Genomic DNA, 22447 nt, shown 5'->3' with positions numbered 1-22447 from the left:
TAAACAAAAAAAATCTTCCAGTAAAACACAGAAGGAGGGTCTGTATTCTGTGCCACTTTAAACAGTTGTATCCTAGCAATTCTAGGTAATAATAAACATAACAAAAGTTAAGATGTAGTAGTTAAATGATCCATAAAAATGAAGAGTCCGTAATTTGCATTGTATTCTGTCAGGTAATTGTATTAAAATATACTAATGTTTGGACTTCCATGTATATAGGAGAAAAGTAAGTGTAGCTGTTGGAGTGGTGCTATATACATTCCATCCTGGAATGAAAATGACATTGTTTTGACTGGGTTATTTCTGTATCCATGCAAACCATCCTCATCACTCTATAGTTCTTACCTCCGTAATACAGCCAGGGTTGTGTAATTTGAAATATGTGGGTATAAGGCCCCTTGGAGAGATAAAGAGGAGCAGTGAATTGAAAAAAAATTAAAGGCAGCAGTCAGATTTAAGAAGAAAGGGCATTTTCCTGGTAAATGTTTTCCTAAATGGGAATTTTTCAGTGTGGTGTTTTGCTCGTGTATTTGGCAGTCACTTAGAATCAAGTGCAGACTTGTGCTACATTGTGGGCTTGGCAATGACAATTTGTGTGTGTGTGGTGCTTTAGTTATATTAGCCCTGGAGGCAGAGTTAACACTTGCAGTGGGACAAGAGTATTTGCAGTCATCAGAGAACTTTGCAGTCAGCTTCAATAACATCACTCCATTTTTTTCACTTTTTTTTTTTAACATTTTTTTTGGCAGCAAAGCTCTTAGTAGAACCATCTGTCTTTCTATTAGTGTTTTTGAGTCCTGTTTTGAAGCTTCTTTGCTTGGCAAAGTCACTTTCATCCTTGGAAACCATTTAAAAAAAAAAAGTTCTGTGGCTTTTTGCCGAAGAAGAGTACTATGCAAAAATTCCACACGGCTGTTCATTTTTGTTCTAAAAGAATACAGTTACTTTGTCTTTGTCTTAAAAAAAAATCAACCCCCCCAAGCAAAACAAACAAAAAATAAACACATAAAGAAAAGGCAGACATTGGGTAGTTCTAGGGTGACTGGATAGGGACAGAGAAGAATTCATGTCTTATGTGTCTTTTTTCTCAAGCAACCAAGTGAAAAATATGTCTTTTAGTTAACTAGATCAGAATAACTAAATACTGAAGGAGAATACTGACATAACCAAAAATGGATCGAGTCAGTTGAGTGAGTAGGGCTCCATCTACTCTAGCTTAAGTCACAACCTTAATCTCCCAGTGCAAGACTTTTGGTCCACGGTGCTCAACTCAATCCCTGCAGATGGTTTCAGACTATAAAGATGCAGTCAGCACACACACAGGTGTTGACAAGTCCTGGCATAAATGAAGAAGCTACTTTCCCAAAGTTCATGTCAGTCTTCTGCCTTGTACCAGTGTCTGGTGAACTGAGACACCTCCTGGATCTTCAGGAGATTAAATAAAATAAAAAAATTAAGACAAGACACTGTAGTCTGAAGCAGGTTCTCCTCTGCCAGTTCTGCTCTGAAGGCAATAATGAAGGGAGTTACACCTTACACCTCTGGCCAAAAAAGGGTGTCTATCAACACCCGATCCTTCCTTGTTTCTTAGAGCTGCAGACCTCAAACTAAATTTTACTCCGTGATAATCTTATCTGTAACTCAAATGCCTTAGCTTTACAGTGTCATTAAAAATCTAAATGACCTCTTAAAAAATTACTCAAGTCTCCTTTTACTGATGGATCTGGTCAATACTTGGGTTTCTAATTAAAATCAGCCATTTAGCATTTTAATCAAACTTTTTGTTTCTCATCTGTGTGAAGTGTAAAGCTGATGTCTATTTCTAGTCACTAAAAACTGACAGAACTAGGTAAATGCAACACTATTAGACTTTGTGCCATGGCCAACTCCCAGTTTTGATGATTAATTTCTGCATGTCTTAAGTCTCCTGCAGTATCCACTTACAATATAATATTTTCCATTTCCTGACTTGCATGGTTGTGTAAAGTTGCTGTGCAATGTTGAACAGCTAGCTCTTGAGACATAGCTGTGTTTTATTTGTGAATAAAATGTCTCAGCCTTTCCTCTTATCATCTCGAAGACTCTTGTCCTTTCACATGTACAAATATGTGCGTGTGTATGGGAAGAAAAATTGTATTACTGCTGCATGGTACCAGTACATGTGTTTGTACTTCTCTGTGTGTGTGTGTATCTTTATGTTTGGGCTCAGTCAGGGTGAAAGCTGCTGTTTTGAGACAGAGCTGTTGTTACACAGTGCAATAAAAGGGAAGAAAAACCCACCCTCCTGTTTAAGAGGATTGAGGCAATATGGACTGTGGGGGAATAGTTAATTGGCATATAGGTATGCATCACTGGAATATTTCTGTTTATTTTGGATTAGTGTAATTCATATCAAGTGCCTTGGTAATTAAGATGAGGCTGAATAGTTGATGCTACTGGAGCACCCCATTATGGAGAAACATATTCAAACCTGACCTCTTGGATCATAAGTGTAAGAAAGTGTATAAGCATTTTCCCCAGAAAAATTCCACGTTTGATTTTCCCTCTCCTGTTCAGCAGGTCCAGGGTCAGCTGCCTCCATTAATGATTCCCGTATTCCCTCCAGACCAGCGAACCCTAGCAGCAGCTGCACAGCAAGGATTCCTCCTTCCTCCTGGCTTCAGCTACAAAGCGGGATGCAGTAAGTCCTGTAGATTGTTTTTTAGCTGGAAGTGGGCATAGGGCACAATTTCATGCTAATCTGTATGAAAGCATCACCTCTCTCACCAGATGGACAAAGCCATTAGCTTGCACAGATAAGTGCAAAATAGAGAACTAGTCAGTATTGCATGAGAAAAGATTGTCAGAGATGAAGTATGTGTTTCAACATAACAGCAAAACATTTCACACGACAAGGAGATTGTGCACCTTCTTTCTGACAGATCTTTTTGACAAGTGAACATGCTCATGACCACACATACGAACATACATCTGAAGGAAAGCTATTTGAAACTTTCCAATAAATTTCAACACTGTTGTAAGAAAATATGGTTGGTTTGTTTTGGTTTTTTTCTGAAGCAGCCTGCATACTATTTGTGAGCTGAGGGCCTATTCTAGTCTCTTTCTTCACACAGAACTCACATTAATCTCAATGGGGGTTCTGCACGGAGATCAAAGATAGCATATGCCTTTCTGTTTGATGGACTAACACAAACTATATTTACAAGACCGTAACACTAAAAAATATAGCATCTATATTTTTAACCTTTGAAAGATTTATATTGTCCTTAATTCTCCCAGATTTTTTTTTTAAATTCAATTTCAGCCTTCTCTAGGATTTTATGTTCCTGACAACATGATGACAATAAATACAAATTAAAGAAAAATTGAGGAACTCCATTTCTATTAATAGATTTATGTAGGGAGTGAATTTTGTAGACTTATTTTAATGCATTTGTGCTTATATAACTCTTCCCAAATAATTTTCTTACTGTTATCTAGGACTTACTGGTTCTCCCAGTCTTAGTCTCTAGCATGGGTGTTTAGCTTTATTATATCCGTGTCAGTGTGTGCATCTGTGTCATTGAGTAACTCCTTGTTTTGAGTTCCTCGGGACTTGCCTCTGCAGCACTTTCAGAAAGTTGCAACATAAAAAGATTATTTTAGTTAAACTGGCTTAGCCCACGATTTCAGTTTTCTTTCGGTTTCTGTAACATTGTAGATACAGTGCTTGAAAGCAAACTTGAGTCTCTTCGGGCACTGATCTCTTTTCCTAATATTTTACAGACTGGGACGACTACTGAAAATTCCTGTTCAAAACACTTCACATCCCTCAGCAGCTGCAGTACCAAAGCATAGGCTCATTCAGTTCTTCCAGTGATTTCACACTCAGTCTCTCTCAGATGGGAGATGTAGTGATTCACATTACAAAATGTTTAACTGAAAGCCACACTGAATGTGAATGCTACCATAACTGTAGGCCTGGAAAAGGTCAGGAAAATACCCTGTTAGAAATATCTGGCAGATTAAATTAGTTCCACGTTAATGAAGTCTTGTTTGGATAGAATGAGCTGAGATTGTTGTGGGTTTTTTCCTTCTTTTTATTGCATGTACGTTAACTGTAAGACAGTCCTATATCTCCTCACATCCATGAAGTACATATGACATGGCATGCTTGTGAAACCTTGAAAATGAAAACGAAAAAAGAGCAAAGTTGCTGCTGCTCCTGGCAGTAAGGCTTGGAATTAGCAGCATGCCAAGGTCTAGGACTGAGCAGAAGCCAGTGGAAAAAGACAGCTCTGTGTTTGGTGATTCCCTGGCATGTTTGACTGAATTTGACTGAGAAGCTGAGAAAAAGTGATAAGTAGTCCAAAGGATTTTTTCTTTTTACTCACAGTTTGGTGTAAACAAAAAACCATATACGGATTTCGCTACACCTAGAAAGCTTGTAGCAATGTGAAACATAGCTGCCTCAAAACTGTAACATGTTCACATCAAGTAATGTTTTTGACAGGCCATTAAAGCATATTTCTCCTGCTTTCCTCCCTGCCCTTCTCTGTATCCATCCTCTTGGCAAAGATGTGGTCAATTATAAACCAAAGAGCTTTCGATAAATTTTCTAAACCACCTGAGTGGTACAGGAGACTAAATCTTCATTTGAAGAGTGGCAAGGGTGCCAGGATCTATGGCTCAGGTGTATTTAGCAAATGTTTGTACTATAAACTTCAGTATGGTCACCTGTGCTATCTTGACCTGAGCTGGAGTACCAATATAGCACTGAGAGACTGTGCAGATTTTTTTTGCTCAGCTTTTCAGCACACTAAAAGTTTAAGTTTCACTGAATTTGCATTTGAATTCAAGGCCTGCATATGAACTTCTGAAAATTCCACTGCCCGTGTCTTCGCCTGACTGCCTTTGTATGCTTAACATTTGGTATATGCACCTTATGAAAATGGAACTTTACTTCTACATCTTCACAGGCCTTCTGCCCTTTTTTTTTTTTTAGATTGACAAATTTTCAGTCTTTTATTTGCATTAACAACCTGTGCATAGGAACATTAAAAACCTCCATGAGACAGCTCAGTTCCAGTCACAAATAGCCAAAGAACTATGAGAGTTTGCATATGCTGTTTCTCAATTGAAAGGAGATTAGAAAATCTTGGAGAGAGGGAAGAGGGAACTGTTATGACAGCCAATATGTTTATAACCAGCTAGCGTTGCTGAGTAACTTGATTAGGTGTCTGGTTGAGGACACCTTTTTACTGGGCAATTTATACTGTTACCTGCCCTCCCCCTTTGAAAAGTCAGATGTCCAAAAGAGTATCTCTAATTCAGCAGTGTCCTCTGAGGCCCTGCAGATCTCTAATGAGTTGTGCTGTTGGTCACACCTGGTGGCTGGGTAACTCCCTGCTTCTCTCTGCAGGTCAGAAGTAGATCAAGAGATAACTGGCTCATGGCTCTGCCTCCAGTATCTGACATACTGGCCAAGCTTCTTGGTTAAGCACTCTTTAACTTGCTTCTGTTCAGGCTGGGATAGCAAGGACTTCCTGTTAAAATAGCTTAAACTGAGTTGGCTCAGTTTAATGGAAACATGTTGGGAAGTGATTAAACAAGCAGCTTGGTTGCAGTGGTAACCTTTGGCAGGGGGCTGTGGTTGGAGATGGTGGCCTCTGCAGCCAGCACAGCTGCATCTGGAAGAGAATATGGGATTAAGCCTTGAGGTCAGTGAAAGATGAAAAAAAAACAACCCAAAAAAAGAATACCTAGTTATTCTGATGCTTTTCTTTCATTCAGCTGAGATATTGAAGCCAAAGTAACTTACTCAATGCTTTCTGATTTACCTGTCCATATCAGAGCTCCAGAGGGTCAAATGTATGTCTCCCAGTGGTTTCACAGATTGTGTGTGCTGTCCTCAGACAGCACTTCCCAATGGACTAATGACTTATCAAGAGAGAGACTCTAGACTGATTTCTCTACATATGCTCCTTTTCTGAGGGCTTGGCTGAAGGCTACACAAAAGTAGTCATAACATTTCATAGCAGGGTCCATTTAGATTCATCTTATGGCAGATGCTTAAAGAAGAGTATAAGAAGAGGGAGAAGTATACTGATACTTTGTCCCCCTATACTTCATCAGGTTGCAGTGGTTGAGGAATCAGGGACCTTCTGACCCATGGGTGGCACCACTGTGTGAGAGTAATTCTGTCTGTCATTGAAAACAGATTTCTCTGCTGGGTTTCCTACCTCATTGGAAACATTCTAGACAGCTAAAATGCTCAAAAGAATACAACAATACCAGTCTCTAATGTGTGCAGAATTAGTTATTCACTTGTACTTCTCCAAATATTTTGCAAAATTGGGTAAATACAGGGATGAGAGGGGTAAATATTTTCTCCATGGTTACATGACAGGTCACAGTCTATGACTTCCAGTTCAATGGAGTAAATTTCCTTTTCTTTCTTTTTCTCCATAGCAGATCATGCTTGGGAGTGGCTTGGTTTTTCATTTTGTTTTGTTTTTTCAAACAGATGGTTTGCATTGCATAAGGGACAATTTACACAAGTTGACACTTCCCCTTTTTTCTCTATGGCATATTGTGTGGTGGTAAAGTTGGCAGAGAAAAAGAGAGGAACTTCTATGAGGATTACATTTCAAATTGGGAAAAAGATTTATAATCTATGGTTCCAGTTGATTTTTAACCTCCATATCTAGATATAATTGCATGGTGTGTACATTTTTTTAATATTATGATTTACAACCAAAGTTTGTTTTTTTTTAATATGAGAAAAGTTAAGAGTATGCAATGGACTATAATGTCCATGCTTGGCAAGAAAAATACCGGCTACCTACTTATTCACTACATACCTGGTTATCCATTAACCTTGTGTTATTTGGAATTTAAGTATTTTGATTTTTTATGCAAACTTTGTTATGTGTTTATTATTGTATATATAACATGTAATATTTATATAGATGCATAACGGAAATCTCTTTACAAAGAGATGATGTTTCAGAATGGAGTGTGAACTAAGTGACCTGTGGCATGAGGAGATGGTAGGAGTTGACCCCTGAGTTAAAAGCCCCAACTGGTTTTAGCAGCAGGTGAGCTTCTTCCATACTGACTGATACTGAAGATAAACAGAGCCCGATTGCAGCACTTCCCAAACTGTGGCAAAGCTTCTCCCACGTTTATGCAGATTGGCTCAGGTCATTTAATCTTTCTCCCTTTATTGTCAGCCAGCATTTCTTGACCCTGTCATTTGTTACTACTGCTATTACTTGTTCAGCTTTTCTTGAAATACTTGCTAGATAATACACACGACTCCCAGCATTTTAGCAATGGTGAGTGAAATGTCAGCTCTGCTGAGGTCTGAGAAGCTGTTGCTGTTGTCTTCACTGAAGTCAGATTTCACACCAGATGATACAGATCTGCTCGGGCCACTCTTGGAAATAATTAGAATTTATTTAGAGCTCATTAATATTAGCGAAGTGCTTTGAAGTTACAGAAACAGTGTAAGTGTTAGAAGATAAGTTTTGTGTTGTGCCCTTTAAAAACTGCATAGTTCCACCTCAGAGGAGACTGCCCTTCAGTCATAGGTAGTGTGATGCTTTTATCAATGCCTATATGTATTAAGGCATGATTGTCTCTCCTGTACAAGAGATGATAAAGGGAATGAAATAAAGAGTTGGGAAAGCAAAAGAGGCTGCTTCTGGGGAGCTATTTACAGACAAGACAGAAGGAGTTAGGCTTAGAACACTGGTATATGGGTATCCTTCACTCTCTGTAAGGAGTAGAATGTAGTATGAGTGCTCTTCCCCATCCTTCCTCTGTGCTTCTGCATTTGCAGCATTGCTTACAATTACCTGACACAGCATAGCCCAAACTTTGTAAAGATGGCCCTTCCCCAACTCTTGGTGTTAAGCAAGATTCATGTCAGAAACTGCACTACACTACTTCTTTAAACATGTGTTGATTGTCATAAAAAGGAAGTAAAATATTGCCTCGCCACTGATGGTGATGTGGTAAGTTGTACCAGTCCTCAGGGTTTTCAATATGATTAAGGCTATTGAATTCCAGTTAGTTGCTTCTCTGAAGAATGGAGAACAACATACTTTGTTTTCTAAACTGAGGTATGCAACAAATTGAATTATATGGAGGTTTTTAAGATTTGTTTACTTTTCTCAGGAAAGAACAGTTACTAAGTCTCTATTACCAGAAGTGGGATTTCTCCCAATTTTTTTTCCAGGTTATTCGCAGATTCTCAGGAAAGAGTAGGCAGTAGTGGGTAGCCTTTTATATAACTGATACCTATGTTTTTTTAATGGAAATATGCCAGATTTTGGAAACAAGAATTGTTTTTCTTTGCCCATGCCTCCTCTCCCCTGTGGATATTTTGTTGTAACAAATCATATTGTGTTCCAAGTCAGATGTCATCAACATGAGGTTTTCTGAAAGTGCTTTAATCACTATTTCAACCATATCCAATTAGGGGGGAAAATCTGAATATACAATAGGTACATTGTATGTGTCTCACATATCAGCTTGTTGCTGCTGGAAGTGTTCTAAATAAAATAATGGACACAAAGTTATTGATGAAGTATCTAATTACCTTTTAAAATGGTAAAACGGTGTGAGATGAACAAGCCAAGCCTAATAAAATTAGAATACGATGGATTTACTGTTCATCTGTGTTCTGAACAATAATTCCAATGTCCGATAAAAACGAAAGTCTCAGTTAATTAGTTCCTCATACAGAACAATAAAATTAATGTTTGGAAGTTAAATACCACAAACTTCCGCAGGGAAATTTGCTGATGTATCTCTGTTTTTCAGTCAGTCACATGTTTCATTGTTAAATGAAGTATCATGTGGACTGTCTTATAATTTTTCTTGTGCTCAGTGTCCATGTGTCTGGCTTCAAAAGAGACTGAGTGCTAATTTCTGACTTAACTGTGTCAGCTGGATCAGCTGACATGCAGGTCATTGACAATCACCAAATCACAAGAAAAAAGAAATACTGGCATTGCTATGCTTTTATCAGAATGACAAAAATAGGAACCATGTGTTGTGAGGACCACATACTGTAGCTTCTTTATAAAGATAGTAGTCATCTTTCAGGGTTACTGTTTATGCCTTCAAAAAGAATGAGCATATGACTAAACCCTCATGTTCCCCCCAGGATAAGAGAAGAGTAATAGCATTGATGACAGAAACAGAAAGAAGGAGGAAATTCTGGTAGCAACTTTGGCTTTTCATATACACGAGAATGTGTCACTTCTGTAATGCTGCAAATGCAATGGAAAGCATCAGGAATGCAAAAAATAACAACACAACTAAAGATTATTTCTAACTGAAAGAATCCCTTAGCCCCTCATCTTTATGTGGCTTCCCACAATAATGATAATTAAAACAAAACATCCAAGGAAAATAATGGGGTCCTGTGAAAACAGGATCAGTTCAGTTGCTGGGCCATAAAAGATGTCTGGTGTTACGGCACCACTATCCACAATTGGTAAACCAAATAAAAGTATACAGCTATTGAATTTATGAGCATGGACAAACCTCTGTGGAAATACATTGGCTTTCCTTGGTACTCAGAGCTTTTGAATAACTGTCTTTTATCCCACAGGAACATTAAAAACCAAAAAAAAAGGCACCCTGGAAATCACAGGATTATTCTGGGTGGAAGGGATCTCAGGAGTCTGTAGTTGAACTTCTTGCTCCAAGCAGTGTCATCTAGGGAATGAGACTAGGTTACTCTGGGCTTTATTCAATCAGGGCTTGAAAACCTCCAAGGATGGGGACTGCACAGCCCTCCTTTTAACAGCCTGTTTCAAAATCTGGCTCTCCTTGTGGGGAAAATCTGGTCCTCTCATGATTCACTTTAGGTCCATTGATTCTTGTCTTCCAACAAGGAAGCCTGGCCCTGTCTTGTTAATTATTTCGTCACAGAAGTTTAAAGGCTGCTTTTAGGTCCCTCCAAAAGCATCTCTTCTGTAGACCAAATTGTTTCTCTAAAATACAAAGCAAGCTAATCCCTAATAGGCAGCACTAAGTCAATACAGTCCAAAACCATCTTTAAAGAAAACCAGGAAATCAGGTTTTGGTTTTTTTTTGGGGGGGAGCCACTGGTAGCATCTCCTTCATAATCTTTTTCTTATTTATCTAAAATCCCCAATACCTAGAGGCAGAAGTCAGGGAACAATTCTCATGTCTTTCACAGCCTCCCATTACTCTTTCTGCATGGCTACCATCACACCAAAAAAAAAGAAAAAAAAAAAAAGGGGGGAGAAAAATATTTTTAGGATGAGAATAAAAGAGGTTCAGTGGCTTACCTGTCCGCTAGCCATCCGCTGTGATAAATATACTTAAGTGATAATTTGTGTGTAAAATTATTGTAGCTTTTTGTAGAACTTGTCAAAAATAGGGGAAAGAATTGAAGTATTCCTTTTCATGTAACAGATTCTACTATGAGGAAATGTTTATTCCATTATTTTTCATTGAATTTAGTTTAGCATTCATTTTGCTTTTGTTTCCTACACTTTATATTCTTTACAGTGTTTTCTTCTCCTTCATGACCTCCAACTTTCTTCACTTTCTCTCCCTGACAGACAGGTATGAGAAAAACAATAAGTTTTAAAGAATCATAGGAAATAAAACTACTTCATCTTTTCTGGTATCTTTTTTTTTAAAAAAAAAAAAATATATCAGGAAAGAAATTCAGAGAGTTCTATTGTTTCTTATAATTGGGTTCAACTTAAAAATCCTGTCAAAACATTATCATTTAACATTAGCATGTAACTTGATTTATATAGCAAGTAAGACAATTGTGCCTGCTCTGAAGAGCTTGCAGCCTGTCAGGAAACAAGACAAGACACTAGGGGGGATTACACCATGAAGGATAATAAATGAGATGAGTGACAGAAAAAGGAATACAAAATCCATGAATTTAGGTGTATGGTGCAACATAGATAATGCTAGCTCCTATGCTTTCTTTGTTTAAAAAAAAATCATGTTTTTTAACTTACTGAATTCCTTTGATAAAATCTTGCAAAACATATCACTGGTTTAAGAACCACCATTACATTTTCACAAATATGCAGTTGTTTCAAATACGTGAGCTTGGTAGCCAGTCAGTTTAAAATATGGAGCTTCCTAAACACACAGGTTTGTTATTTTGTGTTTTGGGACAGGATGTTTACTTGGCTTTGCACCACAACTGACTTTCTCAGAAAAGTGTTTTCAGTAGAGGATGATGGGGAAAGTTAATAGAAAGAGTGGTTTAAAAGTGAAAGTACTTCATGAAAAATCCTCTTGTAAGCAAGATCTTGGAAGATTATTTTGGGCAAGGATGAAGGTGTGATTTGAGATTGAAAGAAGTTGCAGTGCATAAATTATCAGGGAAGAGGTTCTGGGTATGTTTGTGGAAGACGGACCAAAAGAAGGATTGAGAAAGAGGATAAAGAATTGGCACAGAAATGAGGGTTCAGCCTTGCCTTCATTCTTTTGTGAGCTTCTGGCATTCTCCTTTGTTCACAATGTGCACCAGCACCTCTAATACACCCCATCAGGTGCTCCATGATAAACCTCCTTGGCATATCCCATGCACTTCTCTGGATGCTGTATCACCAGAATGTACATCCTTCTGTGCTCTTTTCAAGTAGTCAGTCTTGAATAATCCTGTTCCTCAAAGTGATTATCACTGAGTAGCTGGGAAATAGCTGTATTACAGAAGAATATGCCAGCTAATGTAATAATATTTAGCTTGTTCCTACAATATAAATCTCTTTGCCTTGCTCCAGATTTTAACCATATAGTGTACTGAGGAAAAGCAGCAGCAACAAAACATCAAAGCTTCTCACTGGTACTTTGTTTGTAAGTCCACTTATGATGAGAAACAGTTCAGAACTTGAAAGGCATACACAAAATTTATCTTTTGGTAACTGAAAAGTGCAGGAACGTACACTCCTGCCTGCTCGCATTAGTAGGTTAGTACTGAATTTCATGAATTGAAATGTATAGTTTTTTGAGAACTTATTGGTGTTTTCAGTGATGAAAACTTGTGAATGGCTTGGGAAGTATCTATTTCTAATAACTATATCTTGCCTCACATTCTTGGAATGTTCTCAGAGCTTGGGAAAAAATGTAGCAACTTTTTGTATCTAAAAATAAGATATTTACTGTAAAAAACATTGAAATAGTTAAGACTTATTTCCCAGACTTCAGGATAAACGAGAAATACTCAGGCAAACCTGCAGTCTGATACAGGAATAAATTTAAGCACAGTAGCAAAAGGTATCACGCTCTAGAGTAACAGCAAAGAGTGAGCAGGTCCTTATTGTGAGAGGAAACTTGGTTAGTATTTTAAAGGGTTGCTGCAAGTATATAAGTGCTTGGCCTCCTCATTGGTACAGGGCCTGGATCATTCCTTGGGAAGGACACAGCCTGAAGAGTTGTTTGTGGGTTTTAATCTTGGCTCTACCACTGTCCTGTTGTGTAACCCAGAGTATGACATGGTGCTTGAGCATATTCCTCACTCCTTTGTGTTTTGCCTTCTATGGGCAGTGAGCTCCTCCATACAGAGGTGGTCTTGTGTTAGACATTTACACCAGGGCAAACACAGTGGATGGCAAATCCCAGTGGTGTCTCCACTCCTTAAAGTATCTTCCTTCAGTTTCTTTGCTGCTACTGTGTGGGAGAAGGAAAGTGGATGTGCTGTGTATAAGTAGAATTGCATCACAGCCAGGGTGTGCTTTTCTCCATGAAAACAACTGCTAACCCCCTAAAAGCACAAGATAGCCGAGGGTGTTACAAAAACAAAGATTCATAATAGGTTACAGAAACCATTCAGATTTGTTTGTTGGTTTTGTGTCTTCAGAATACTTTGGAGCACTGGAAAAAATGTAAAACCCTTTAAAAAGTGAATTAAAAAGCCTGGCTTGTAGGCTTTCTGGCCTACAAGAAAGTGGGGTAGGGCTTTTTCACATGGCTGTATAGCGAGAGGAAAATAGGAAATGGTTTCAAACTTGAAGGGGGGAGAGACTAGATCTGCACAGAGGGAAGAGACTAGATCTGCACAGCTAGAATCCTTTTGTAGGAGGAATTTTAGGTTTTTTTCCTTAGAATAAAAAAAACCTGCATTAGCATGTTTAGGTGTAGAAGTTGCTTTCTAGCAACCCAGAGGCATTACCTACATGTAACAAAACCAGTGGTTTTGACTGTCTGCATGGCCAAATATGGATGTGGCAATGGGGAAATGTTTTTCTCTCAGAAGCATCTCCTTGATATATCTACTAAACAAACTATAAAAGGTAGGAAATACATCAATAGATGAGAGTATGGGAATCTTCCTGGCTTTTTAAGGAGGTGAGAATAGTGGGAGTTATGAATTAGCAAGAGGTTGTGGGAAGATGGGCTGAGGCTTATACATGTTTGTGCAGAGAAGAGGAATGTGGGACAGTACATATTAATCTGTATGTTTTAATACAAATAATTTGTAACTACAAAATTTAAATGGTCTGTAGAATCAACATTCTAGTGAGAAAGTTTTTCCTAATTTATTTCTTTGAAGTTTAGATAATTTTAGATAATTTATTTTTAATAATTTTTTGTTATTTGTGTAGCTGGTTTTGGAACAAAATGTCCCCATCTAGAGAGAACACAATTATATGGAGGTTAGACTTAGAGCTAGTAGTGACATGGAAGCAGCTAAGCATCATTCACCCTCAGTCTCTGACCTCTGTCTCTTTCTTTTCTGTATCTTCACAGAGTTTACGGCCCACTACTTGGGTCACAGAATAAGTCCCCAGAAAATTTCATGTCAGAGAAATGCTTAATGCAGTCCATGAAATTAAGTGGAAGGTGGATGACTCAGTTAAAGCAAAGGGAAATGGGAAAATGTGAGACAATGGCAGCCTCTGGGGTAAAAAAAATCCAAGCAAGTCAGGAAATCTGTTAACCATTGACAATAAGTAAATAAACAGAGAAGTTGTGCCTAGTGCTAGTGCAGAGACATTTGTTGAATGGGGATGCCTGATGCCTGGGTGGACCTTTGGATTCCCATTGCTTGGCTGCCTGGCCTTGAAAGACTGTAAGGCTTCCATCAGTAGAGAGTTATTTAAAATGTTCTTAAATATAAAAAGGCACACTTCACTTAAATGTCTGTTAAGATGCTTTGCCAGCACAGTTTTTTCTGGCCTTCCATTTATAGAAGTTATGGTATTTAATTCTTAACAGGAGATCAAAAGGCTTGAATGAAAATATCTTTGTAAAGAAGGGTGCATTATAAAAGGGAACATGAACATTAGCAGTTTTTCTGAACTTGCATACAATAACACAGCTTGTTCCTAACATTTCGAAAACATGACAAATTTCTTTCCCCTTGTTTTCTGTAACTTAGGCATGGTAGCTTTATAAACTTTAATTCAATAATAACTACTAATAACTGTACCGAACAACCTGCATTGCTGTCTTAATCTGCCTTTTTTTTTTTTTCTCCAGTTCACTCAAAAAAGAAGTAAAAGTCTTAGTCTTCCTCTCAAAGGAACGTTTAGATAGATTTTCCTGACAAAGTGTTCTGCCTTTTCCATAGTCTCACTTGAAGTGACTGTTTTGATGCTATAGAAAATATGCATCGCATACATAAATGCTCTGGTGATCTGATCCTTATCTGAGTGAAAAGTATTAAACATTTTTCTATTTGGAGAAGCCATACAGTGCAAGTAACATTTTAAAATTTTTTTACCAGTTTTCTTAATAGTTTTGTTGAATGGCTAGTGTGATGTTTATTTTTTAAAATCAGATAGGTCAGGAATGACTAAAAGTGATTCCCTGTAACATTAAAACACGCCAGTCTCCATCTTGATGTTTGTCATCTCAGATAATTTTCCTTGCCTGCAACTTTTTCTTGGAACTGTACTGAGTCCCTTTATCTCATTAAGCACAATGCAGTTCTTAGTAAACCCGAAGTAGTTTTCCCTCTGAAGCAAAACTGAATGTCATGAATTGGAGTTGGTGCAGGAATTTCAGAGGCTTGTATCTGATTTCCTTCACATGCTTTTTCCTGTTGCAGGATCAAACCTTGAAACTAAAGCAAGATGTATTCTTTTTTTTCTTCTCACTTAAAAGAAAACATGGTAGTCAAGGGAGTGCCATGTCTGATCTGTGTGAGGCTCAGTTTACTAACAGTGAACAGAGTTTGGTTAACTTCATATTCTAGACAAGCTTGTAAATTTGTCCTCTTCTAATGCTGTGATCTTATCAAGGTTGTACTGTTTTCCTTTGCTTCTCCTCCACCCCCATCTTTTTTCTTTTTTTTTTTTTTTTTTGAAGTGCAGCCTTCTGATCAATGTGCACTTTTTTTTTTTTTTCCCATTTCCCTAAATACATCATGAAAAAGGATGAGGTTTCCGCCTTAATTGCTTGTGCCTTTTATTCACATTCCTCTCTCAGCCAGAATTGTGAAAAGAGTGTTAGTAAAAGGCTGCACAATAGAGCTTTTCATTAGGCCTCAACAAGGCACACAAAAGAAGGCTTTTGGAAAGAGTGAATGCAGGACTTTAATTTGCAGGTGGAGAGTAGATAAAAGGTGCTGACGCCTCTATTATTCTCTTACTTAGGTGACCCTTACCCTGTTCAGCTGATCCCAACTACCATGGCAGCTGCTGCCGCAGCAACACCGGGCTTAGGCCCTCTCCAACTGCAGGTAAGTCCCACAACAATGCGGGAGAGGCAAAGGTTAAGTCAATACCCAAGACAGTTTTCTCTTCCATGTGAACACAATGCAATTAACAAGGTTTGGGGGCTTCTCTCTTGTTCATGTAAAATTTGCATCTGAAGTGAAAAGAGCCGTCAAATCATATATTTTTTTATTATTATTTTTTTTATCTCAAGGGAAATTTTTGTTGTGGTTTTTTTTGTGGTCTCTTTTAGGTTTGTTTTTTTTTTCTCTGTGTGTGTGTATCTTTATTGTCAATTCCAAGACTTTCAGGCTTGTAGTTTTAAATATCCACAGAGCAGTTTGCTTGCTTTTATTCTGCATGAGGTGGTTGTGCAGCAGGCTGTAGACTTGTGGCTGGGTGTAAAGCAGAAAGAGGAAAGGAAAGGCATTGCCGGGCAGAAAAACTCTGTCCTGACAAGCACTTTTAAACTGCTTAAAAGTCACTTAACATGATTATGGCCCTTTAGGCTGTAAGCTCTTTAGAGCAATGACTGGCCCCTCCTGCAGTGTTTTATGGTACCCAGCACATTTTAGGAACTTCCATAGTGCACATATTTAGCCATTATCCTATAATTTAATGTAGGCAATTAGAAAACAGGTGGAAAGATACTAAAGAATTTTTTTGAGCTATGTTAAAGATCTGGCCAGATGTATCCAATTCAAAGTACTTGCTATCATCCTAAATTTTGGAGGATATGTCTATTGGTCTCAATGATAGCAGTGAAGAAGTCCCTCAAGTTTTCCTGATCAGCCTGCCTACTTCTCAAAAGTCATTGGAATTAGGAAAATGTGATGTCCATCTCCAGTTTGGTTTTTGTTACATGCCTTGTATGCTATGCTGGTAGGATGAAGCCAGGTAAAATTAGGGACTAAAATGAAATCAAGCTCCAAACATTTCAAGTTCTGCAGAATCCAGATCGACACTCTTTTGTAGAAGAAAAAGAAATAATAATCCTGTACTCTCCATTGCTAATTTGTTTCCCTGCTCATTATTATTTGCCAAGTCACATGGAACAGCAGAGCTTTATACCTGCTTGAAAAAGCTCAGCATTTATAAACAGTACATTTAAAATACATTCTCAAACTCAGTTTGGCCATCATCAGTATGAAATAGACTCTGCAACATCAGATATTTCAGTTGTTTGGCCAGGATACAAGAGCGTGGGACATAGTTCTGGGGAAGATATTTTTTTTTTTTTTTTAACACAGCCAGCGGAAGTTAGCTGAGTTTCACAGAAATAGCTGCCAGTGTGTAAGCTGACACATTCCATGCACCACAGAGGTTAATACATTCATTCCTATTGTGCCTTTGTATGAAAAGCTACACTGTCTGTGTGTTAGTTTCTGATTCTGTGAGTTACAAATACCGTAGGCGGCTTAAGAATCATGGGAGCCATAAAAGTCATCCCTCTGAAATGAATTTTGAGGAATAACGTCAGTGTTGAGAAAGTGCTTATAATAGTCAAACACGCGTGAACACGTATATGGAAGAGAGATGAGGAAAAAAAGGAAAAACAAAAATGGAGCTAGCTAGCAATGAGGAAGTAGAGGTCTGAGTCTAAATCTCTTTATTTTTGTGTCATTCGAGCTAGTCCTAAAATCAATGCTCCAGTAACTTGGGAGGATGATTTACTTTCATTTCAGGACCAGCTTTGGGCTGTATCTCTGCATGTGGTGGGCTGAAGTATTCTGATTAAAATAGGCTTTATCACAATGACAGTTTCCTTATAAAAAGGTTGGGCTTTGTTCAAATGCGGCTGACTTCTTAAGTATCTTAAGGTGAGTTTAGGTTTTGGAAAATCTGAAAATCTCAGAGGCCTCTTATTTCTGTGCAAAGGAGCACATTAAAAGAAAGCATTGACCAAGTTCACCTATGTTGTTTTGCTACATGTTGTTTAGTCTGGTGTTAAAGGGAGAGTTTGGCAGCCAGTCAGTGGGAAAGAGTCAAATTACTAGCTCTGTAGACTCCTGTCAGACTTCAACTCTTGGGTATGTATATTGTGAAAAAAAAATTCTGAAGAAAACATTGTTTTTCTTCAGGTCTTAAGATTGATTTTTAGCTATCAGCACAACCTGCTTAATTGAATTTAGACGTGCCACTGATTTGTGGTGCGGTTTGTAAGTCAGTGCCTTGAGAAGGGTTTTATGAAGCAGTGTTCAGAATGGACTCTGACTAATATGAGCTGCTAGTCTAGAAGGATTGTGTATTCCCAACTCCATTCAAATCCAGTTTAGCTCATGATGACTGTTTTTTCAGTCATCAAGAAACATTTGTGATACTTGTAATGAATAACTGGTCATAGAGTCATGGGTTGGAAGAGACCTTAAAGATACCAAGATCCAACCCCCTGCCTGGGCAGGGACACCTCCCACTAGACCAGGTTGCTCAGAGCCCCATCCAGCCTGGCCTAGAACACTTCCAGGGAGGGGCCATTAACAACCTCCCTAGGCAACCTATTCCAGTATCTTACTACTCTCATGATGAAGAATTTCTTCCTAATATCTGTCCTAAATCTACCCTCTTTCAGTTTAAAACCATTACCCCTTGTACTGTCACTACACTCTCAGGTGTAAAGCCCCTCCCCAGCTTTCCTTTTGGCCCCCTTTCATGTACTGGAAGGCCTCTATAAGGTCTCCCCAGAACCTTCTCTTCTGCATGCTGAATAGCCCCAACTCTCTCAGCCTGCCTTTGTAGCAGAGGTGCTCCAGCCCTTTGATCATCTTTGTGGCCCTTTTCTGGACCCTTTCCCTTTCCAGCAGGTGTATATCTTTCCTCTGCTGGGGGCTCCAAAGCTGTGTGAAGTGATGTGGACCAAAACCACCTTTAAATGGCACGAGTGAATGTTTAGACTTTACAGTCTGTTTCTAGGAGGAACTGTTCTTACTTGAGAAATCCCTTACATTGTACATAACCTCAGTGTTCTGTACAGCCTTTTGTCCTCTGGTCATCAAACAGTCAAAAGTCAGAAAAGTACAATATTCCTTCTTTTTCTGTCCTCCCTATCACTCATCTTTCAAGCTTTGTATACTAAAAGCAGTAGTTTTAAAGGGAGATCAAAGAGCCTGACACAATACTCAGCTTGTTGTTCCCAGCAGAATTTGGTACACAACATTATCTTAGTGAAGACAAAGCCAAGGAATTTTTCTTGTTTGTTTGTATAAGTGATAAGCTTGTCTTTGTTATTTTATTAGAGGATTTTAAGTCAGAGCATAGCTTTAGTAGTGTACTGAGAGATCAACAGGAAGTACTTGTTTTATTCTTGGTTGTAAAAATTGGGTTTTGTTTTTGTAAATGAAATGCAGACTGTATTTATAGAGGAATAACTAACACCTGATTGTTTTCCTATGTCAAAGATACCTTTTGTTAGTAAAAATGTAATCTCTCATTTTGAAATGCCCTGTTGGTTCCTGCTGACAGGTCTGCAATCTGAAGCCCTCCATTTCTCTCCCTGCCTTTGAGTCCCCACTGGAGTGTACAGATTATTTCGCCTGATATCTGCAGCCACAATTAGCCATATGTGGTTGCCTTTATTTCTAGTATCCACAGAGAAACAAATGACTCAATAAGAGCAGAAACTGAACCCTATGTTGTTAGATGTTGGAATGGAGAAGATGGATAGGGCCATGCTGGAGAAGCTGGAACTGACATGATGCCTGAGCTACCTTCCCAGCCCTGCATATTCACTCATCCACATATTTAATGACAAGTTCCATTTGCAAACAATAAGCTTTTAGATTTCCTCTGATAGTGAGAAGAATTGTTCCCAACCATGGTGTGAATTGTCATTTTAAAATACACCACCTTCATTGTAGTAAACCCCCTCTTGGCTAGCACATGAGTTTCTTATGTTGCTTTTTCTTCCCATGCAGATTTCATACAGTCTTGGTCTTAAAGAGTGAGGCAGCGTGGTTGGTTATGTTTCAAATGAACAAGAACAAAGCTAAAGTGGCCTTGCCACTGTGTTCTACTGCATGAGGCTAATGAGTAGAAAGTACTGCTCTGTGCCCCATGTGAACATGATGTTGTCATGTTCAACAGATGAGGGAAGTTCATTTCACCATCTCAAAGATTAAGCATGCAGAGCTGTAACCGTAGATACCACATTAAAATTTTCACACAAAATAAATTGAAGTGATTTTTTGCATACTGGTCATCTTGGGCATAACTTGTATGAAATAGATGTTTCCAGAAGTCTGAGCAAATTCACTATGAAATGATATCTTGTGGTTTCTTTTCTGAGAAAAAAAATAATCCCTAAATGCTTTTTGAGAATTAGGAAACAAGGAGCCTGATTGCCTGGTCTGAAAATTGAGAGGAATCTACACCACTGGGAGTGTGAATGGTTCAGATTTACCAGATTGTTTGTTTGATAAACGAAATAGTGACAACGACTGATTTATTGGCAGTAATACAAATGCTGTATATACCCACAACTATATTGAAAGATAATGCTGGAAGTATAATGACAGCTGCCCGTGTAGTGTTACTATATAGACATTTTGTGTCCTGTCAAAACAGTATCACAGTCTGATGTAGTACAGACTTCTTTCAAACATCTGCTCTTGGAAAAATACCCCAGAAAGTTCTGAGTGCCCACATTTTTAACTTTTTTCCCTGTTCATTTTAGCATGAAACAGGGACTTTGCAAATATTGGTGGTTATGTTCAACATTACAACCTAACCTGTTACTATATAGATCAAGAGAACCTCATGCCAGCATATGAGTGTGAGAGCATTTTAGTTGGGTCTCAGTTCTCAAGACCAGCCATTTGGAGAATCCAAATTGAATCCCTTTGGCTATTTGTGTAAAGATAATGAGCAGATTTAGACCTCAGACATATCTAGAAATATAAGTTGGTCAAGTTTTCATTCTGTATCTTTTTGCTTTCTTTACTAAATACTTCACTACTTGACTTTTTTTTTTTCTTACTACAAACCTTTTCAGTGGTGTGGGAAGATGCATACTGAATTTTAGTAGAATTTAGCATAAATAGTGTGGACCACATTTTTAGAAGAATTCAGACCACATACTGGCACTGACATTTGGGACTAGATTTTGAGAGAATTAAAATCCAATCAGAGTTTGAGTGCTTCTTAAAGTTGTTCATCTTACTGTTATTTAGGTGTCTGAGTTTTTACAAATTTTTCTTCGGAAAACCTTACTTTTAGATATCTTCAGGGTCACATAATCATCCGTGGTCTCCGTGTTTATTTTACTTGAAGGAAACAGAAATGATAGAGCTATTTAACAAGCATAGAGTGACTGATCCGAAGATAGACTGTTCCAATGGTCATACGAGTATTACATAAAACATCTGTTGCCTGTGAAACAAAAATAAAGCGTGAGACTGCCTGCTCAGTGAGATACCATATTTATTTGTATGTACTAACTTCCTTTTGGCTTCTCTACTGTTGCAAGGATGAGCTACATCTCTCCACTTGTCAGATCAGGTTATTTCTCTGCAATATCTCCTTAAGTTTCCTTCGAAATGTTGCTGCTGATGTTGCTTATGTTTAACACCCTATTGAAGAGATGGCAGTATATTTTCATGCATTAGTTGTCAAGCACATTTAATTACTTCGTTTTGCATATTTCCTTGTTTTGTTTTACTTCAATCTGTAAAATTAACCACTTCTGACCAGATTAAACAGTTGGCCTTCCAGTGCTACAAGACTGCAAATCTGTGAAAGAAGACACTGAAAAAAAAACTCTATGCATTGTAGTGATAGTTATGAACACTGTGAAATTTTGATTCTTTACTTTTATTAGAGAGCCAACTTGCCAGAGCTGCAAAGGCATACAAATTATTTCTGATTGAGAAGAAAAGCCTGATGCCCCGTTATTGTCTCTACGGAATGTAGCCAAAAAATGGCAATACTTTATCCATTATTCATTTACTCTATAATCTACATTCATGACCTCTTTGGAATATTACTATAACAAATTCTTTGCCTACAACAGGGTAAATAATTTCTTAGCAGTGCAAGGCTAAATTCCTTCTATTTGCTGGGCAGCATCTACCTTAAATACTAAGCTGACTTCAACAGTAACAGTCAGTATCTCTTCCCTGTTTGCTTTTCTACTTTACCTGTCCTCATTTATAGAACTCTGACTTAATTTGTAGGGAATGATTCACTAGTGCACGGTTTAATTACAATATTATAAAACTCATGCAATCCACTTAAACATAAAAAAAGTAGAATTAGTTTTTCACTGTTAGCACACACATCTGGGAAAAAAAAAACAACAACAGCTAAGTACATGAAAAGCAGCATTTCTCATTAGCATAACCAAAAGATGGCAGTTGTCCATCTGCCATTAGCTCAGTGTATTGCTATGCTGTTTCTGATGGCTATCTCAAATAATGATAATAACAGGAGTAATAAAACAACATAATATGTATACATTTTTGTTGGATGCCCTTTTAAATAGTTCTTCATGCAGATTCTGTATTCCCTGATTCTGCCTGCCCCTGTTTCTGGCTTTGTGAGTGAATGTGTTGGCCACTGGATTATTTGCCACCTGTTCTGCAAATGAGTAGTCAAGATGGCCATTTTAAAAGAGATTGCTGAAGACGAAGGTCCAGTTCTTCAGCTAGATAAATGGGGCATAGTATTCTTCATGGAAGTGAAGCTAAAACCATCTGAACTGAATAAAGGTCTCTAAGTGTGTGTGGACAAGGTTGTCTTAAAAATGTTGAACTTCCCACGATTTATTATTTATGATGAAGTATAAGTAGTGATTTTAA

General features: G+C 38.0%; 1 protein-coding gene across 2 annotated transcripts in view; it reads left to right on the top strand.

The window, feature by feature from the left end:
* Window positions 1-22447, top strand: part of SOX5 (SRY-box transcription factor 5) — a 289213-nt gene that overhangs the window by 188643 nt on the left and 78123 nt on the right. For both annotated transcript variants that reach the window (XM_030468324.1, XM_030468323.1), the window contains exons 7-8: window positions 2560-2680; window positions 15597-15682. In XM_030468324.1, the coding sequence (XP_030324184.1) occupies window positions 2560-2680; window positions 15597-15682 (207 nt within the window). The remainder of the gene's footprint in view (window positions 1-2559; window positions 2681-15596; window positions 15683-22447) is intronic.

This window comes from Calypte anna, chromosome 1, assembly GCF_003957555.1.
Source record: "Calypte anna isolate BGI_N300 chromosome 1, bCalAnn1_v1.p, whole genome shotgun sequence".
NCBI lineage: Eukaryota > Metazoa > Chordata > Aves > Apodiformes > Trochilidae > Calypte > Calypte anna.
The sequence above is the reverse complement of the archived record's forward strand: the minus strand, read 5'-3'. Positions and strand labels throughout refer to the sequence as shown.